The 5482-nt window shown below is 35.3% G+C and overlaps 1 protein-coding gene across 2 annotated transcripts; it reads right to left on the bottom strand.

The window, feature by feature from the left end:
* Nucleotides 1-3424: 3424 nt before the first annotated feature.
* On the bottom strand, nucleotides 3425-5286 carry LOC124900063 (protein trichome birefringence-like 16; the record flags this gene model as incomplete). 2 transcript variants are annotated; one of them, XM_047415276.1, is given in 3 exon segments in its annotated part: nucleotides 3425-4143; nucleotides 4244-4683; nucleotides 5091-5286. In XM_047415276.1, coding segments are annotated over 3 exon segments (755 nt in total), but the record flags the coding sequence as incomplete, so codon positions are not given.
* Nucleotides 5287-5482: the final 196 nt, after the last annotated feature.

Genomic DNA, 5482 nt, shown 5'->3' with positions numbered 1-5482 from the left:
CTGTAAAATATGAGTTTATCTCATCCCACTTTTCATCAAAAGTGGCATAATGAACAGACTTGTTGGATGATGATGGAGTTGTCTTTGTTGCAACAATATGGTCTAAAATAAAAGTCGGTGTTTTGTCTGTTGGCATATTTCTTCTTGAATCAGTCGATGATGTTTCCTCACGAGCTTGCATCTCGATAGTTTTAGCATCAAAACAGATATCCTCCTCCTCTTCGTAGGTTATGATACTGATGCATCAGTACTCAGACCTGCCTTTTTCAGAATTTCCGGTGATGGGACTATACTGAAATCCTCAAAACTTTATATGTCGGAGTTCGAATGTGTATGTATGTTGACAGCAGGGCCTTTACCACTACGATCGGGAGAAGTATCATGTGAGAATGCAAATTTAGCATCATTTAATTCAATGCCCTCAATCATTGGCAAATCAAGCCTTTGCACTTCTTCACGAGTTGGCCATAAATTGTTGTATACAAACTGTTGAGCAATAAAAAATGGCAACATTAGGAGTTTGTTAAAGTCAACAGAGTGAAATGTAAACACTAACTTGAAATAATGTACTAAATACTTACCTTGCTAAACATACCAACCATGAACTTCTCGTACTTCACCTAAATCCCAACAACCTTCCAATTAAAAATTATGGAATTAAATTTCCAACACGCTCAGCTATCGTATTGTCTACCTCAGAACAACATTCATATATCCAAACATTCAGCACATGCGACATTCCCCCAATCTGGTATAACTATTTTTCAACAAAAAATCTTATCTCCACGTTACAATAAGCTTTTGAAACGAAGAATTCCCCAATGGGAATTGTTCGTACCTTCTATCCTCAACTATCACAAAGTCATATCTGTTAATAGTAGCATCACATATTTGTGAATACACAAAAGTATGAATAAAGTAAAGTATGAATATCTTCAAAGCATCGGTATTGTTGTCGAAGTTTCCCAACTTGAATTGCTGTACAAAAAGAATTTTTTTGATAGAATTTTTTTGCACTGGGAAATACTTCGCCATTAATACGGACTTAGATGATTCAATATAAAGTTTCTTGATGTTCCATGTACATTTAAGTACGGCTATTATAGCAAACTCAGTAATAGTAAACTTGAGAACAGTTTCCTGCACGTAAACATGAATTTTATCCGGATTATTTTACTCTATCTCAAGTATAAGTAAGCATTTGGAAATCGGTCCTTGAAAGTTACACTGAGGCATGTCTAGAAAGGAACCAAAAATTATTTGCTAGAAAAGATTCTAAACTTCTTCACCAAGTTAATTCTTTATATCTGATCCAAACCCGCGGTTGCAATAACTACCGAAATGCAACGAATGCGTGGGGAAATTTTTTATCTTGTATTTCAGACCCTATTGGAAATTAAAAAGACATAGTATGTAAACCTATATGGTCAAAACATATACAGTACATATCAACTAGGCATTTCATTACACATCTAACAACATCTAACAAGTAGGCTCACATATGGTCAATAAATAAAAAATGATGTATATCAACTAGTTATTTCATTACAAATCTAACCACATATCAAAAATTGTGTATATGTTAGCCATATGCATAGGTGATGTCCATTGCCTCAAAAACACATAAGAAAATTGAAAACATATACATAAAAATATGATGTATATGAATTAGGAAGTTCATTATAAGTTTAATAACATATATTGACTTGTATATGTTTTACATATACATTTGTAATGTCCGATGCCTCAAACACACATTTCAATACACAATCTCAAAAAATAACTTATGTATATGTTCAACAACATGTAATGAATAATGTATGTGTACAATACATACATACTTACTAATATATACACCCAGCAACCACATATTTATATGAACTACATATATAATTGTATTTCAACCAAATGCATTATCAAATATGTATATGCCGAATATATACAAAGAGTTGTTTTGTATTTGAACAGGCAGCTTCTAACATAACTTCAATTTACGAAAAAAACTCAAAAACTACATAAGAACTAACAAACCACAACCTATTAATTAACATTTTTAAAACATCAAATTACAGATAAAAATACAATAAACCCAGAACAAAAAATCAAAATTGAAAAATCAAAATACCTTTGATAAACGTGGCCGTGCGATATCATCTTTTTTGAATTTTCTTGACGATTCTCTAATTTGCTTTTTTGACTTTCCAGCAGCAACTTTGTTATTCTTTTTCATCTTGATGGGGTCGTTACGATTTTTTAATCTGTTTTCAACAAATTTAGATTCCTCGTAATCAAATATTCCGGGAACAAACCCAACTACCAAATTTGTTGGTTCAGTGTGCTCTAACTGAGTTAATCCTAAACTAAAAGAAGGAGAATCATCCATTTACTAAGTACTATGTTGTTAATTTAGTACTTGAAATGAACGATTCTGAAAAGAAAAAAGGGGAATCCAGCTATTCAAACTATATTTTGGTAAAGTAGGAACCCAAAAAATTACTTAACCAAAACATGCAACAATTTGTTCATTCAAAAATCTCCAAAATTTCGGCTAATTAAAGAATTTTTTTTTCTACTAACCTCAGATCTTAAAAAATGAGAATGATAAAAGAAGATTAAGTTAAACTTGAATAATAGTGACTAGCAGTTGGACTCAAATACGGTTGATTTCAAACATGGTAATTGAACCTTGATTCTAGCCTTTTTTTTTTAAGGGAAAACCCGTGAGAGAATAAGAGATTTCTATGTATATGTACTTTTAGAAAGAGAAACTTAAAAAGTGGAATTATGTAATATGTTTAGGGAGATGGATTTTTTTCTAATAAAGGAAACATAAGTTGTTGGTTTGTGTAATTTTTAGTTAATTAATTATGGTGTTGTTAACTTATGCCCATTTGTTAATGAAGCTTGAGTTTGATATCATTCACGCCTTACTCCATTAAATCCAGTTGTTCTTTTGCCCTTTTACAACAGGTCAATTGATTTTTTAGTTCTTCATAAATGTATATTTAGTTTTATATTTTTACAAAGAGACTTTAATTTTTACACAAAAAATCTGGAAATAATACATAAGAGATCTTCACCACTTCATAATGACCACTACTAGTTTTCACAAACCACCATGGTCGGCCGCCTTCAGCACCAGTCTTTACTATACTATTAACTGCTAATCATGACTTTCACTAAGAGGGTGTCTGGGCTAGAAAGAGTTGCTACCCAATTTATGGCCGAATATTGACATAGGAGCACCGAGTGTGTTCCAATCAAAAGAGGGAGTTCGAATTTGGAGAAACAGATTTCTGCAACCCATACTGCCCCAAAACTTTAGCAGAATTTGGATAATACGAAACATTTAGGCATCATTTGATTACAAGAAAATTTTCGCATCTAGCTATTCTGACAAGAATGAGAAAATTTACAGGAAGGATTATTGATCTTAACAATAAGCATTAAGCACATGTAAATACTTAAGCATCATTTGTTCACTAGAAAAATCACCTTGTGTCAATGTTCGATCTTTCCAAGTACACTCTCACGTCTTACAAACTCATTTTGTATTCACTGTACATGTCAAGGGTCAAGCCTCTTCCATACCCCAACCCCTCAAACTAGTCTGTTAACAAATGGCAGCACAGTTTATATTTCCAATCTATAAATTCCAAGAATAATGTAAAGAAATCTACTCTGTGTTCAGTATTCCCAAGGAATCAAAGCTGAATCCAAGTAGTCGAGCTCCAATAGGCAAAATCTTCCAAACAGTATGCAATTCATGTCTAGTATCGCCTTAATTGGTGACCCTGATTGCTCAGATGGGAGAGATCAATGTTAAAGCAGTATCCCTCATTGGTCGTGCAATATTAAAGTTGAGCAAAAAGAATTTCATTCCATGTATCTGGAACACCAGGCAAGCACCAATGCAAGCAATCCTGCACTCCGGGTGTTGATTTGATGCTGTATCGAGATATATGACCCTCATCTCTCAGCTGAGACAAAGCCGTGATGTCCAAAAGCTTGACAGCTGTTCCTTTTACTGCCCCTGCTGCACCAGCATCACTGGATTCATCTTGTAGAACCTCCTTTCCACCAGAAAGTGGAGTGGTGTTATCGCAGGTGCCTCCAGTGTTCCAATCTCCATTAAAAAAATGCCTGGGTGATATAGACCGGTAAAATGCTTTCAGACCAGGGTATTTAGGCAGCTGTGAATCTACCCATTTAATGATATTGTGAATCGTAAAATTCTTCGCACCATCAATATCTGCAATTTTCATGTTCATGTTAGGAACACCATCCACATACATGACCCACCGGTTGGCGTTAAGCTTTCCTCTACTCCAATGGTGTCCTGTGTTCAGCACAAGGACATCAAACCTGGGTAGGAAACGACTCAAAAATGCTGGCGGACAATCAAGGTGCATGGCATAATCAGTAACAGGGTTAGAAGCATTAATGGGTGTCAAGTTACACAGACTAGCAGACCAATAGTAAAGAATAGTTGTTTGGGTACTCGGAAATCGATAAGCCCATCCATCAGGTCGTACAGCATGACGAGCCTTTACAAGACCATATTCACGTCCCACGTCAAGAACATCTGGTCTGTCTTCACCACCAGTAATCATACACATAAGTGACTGGAATTGTTGTCTGCCGAGGGAATCCCCAATGAAGGCCAGAGTTTTGTTCTCCATCCTGGATCCACAACCAAGTTCAGAAAATTCCTTGTATGTAGAAAAAGTGTAGTCAAATTAAGTATCACCTGAAGACTTGAAGAATATATCTATGCAACAAGAAGAAACTTAGACTCGGAAACATTGTGCAAACAGAATTTTTTCTTTTCAGACATTAATGTGAGAGTAATGAGGACAACAGGCACTACAGAGAGGGGTTTCACAGTCACAAGTTGCAGTTTATGTGAGATATAAGTTCTAATCTGTGCGGTTCGCTCAAGCTTACACTACTGCTCTTGGAAAATACATGACAAGACATGGTAGGTACAGTAGTTATGCCACTCAGGAAAAGAGAGAAAGTTCTAATAGCTCATAAGAATATACATCTCAAGCATCAAAAGGTAATCAGTTTCAGGAAAAAGACCATACCTTTTCAAGAAGTTAACACCTGTAAAATCTTCCATCTCGCAATCCCTTGGTCTCCAACGTAGTTTCTCATATTCAAAATCCATACGCTGTGTCAATCGGCAAGCCCACATGGATGACAACCATCGCTTGCAGCCAGATCCAGAATATAAAGGCCGACTATCATCTGTGACCCATCTACCTTTAGCAGAATTACAACCTGGAAATTAAGATAAGGGTATTAGTAACTAATTACATAAAAACAATTGTAACAAATTCACCAACCAATTGAGGATAGGTCGCTTGGCAAACAAGGCCATTTTTGAGATTACCCAGAGCCCAAGAAAGGGTGAAAATTAATTTATAACAACAACAACAACAACAAACCCAGTGTATTCCCACTTAGTGGGGTCTGG

The sequence above is a fragment of the Capsicum annuum genome, chromosome 7 (genome assembly GCF_002878395.1).
Source record: "Capsicum annuum cultivar UCD-10X-F1 chromosome 7, UCD10Xv1.1, whole genome shotgun sequence".
Lineage (NCBI taxonomy): Eukaryota > Viridiplantae > Streptophyta > Magnoliopsida > Solanales > Solanaceae > Capsicum > Capsicum annuum.
The sequence above is the reverse complement of the archived record's forward strand: the minus strand, read 5'-3'. Positions and strand labels throughout refer to the sequence as shown.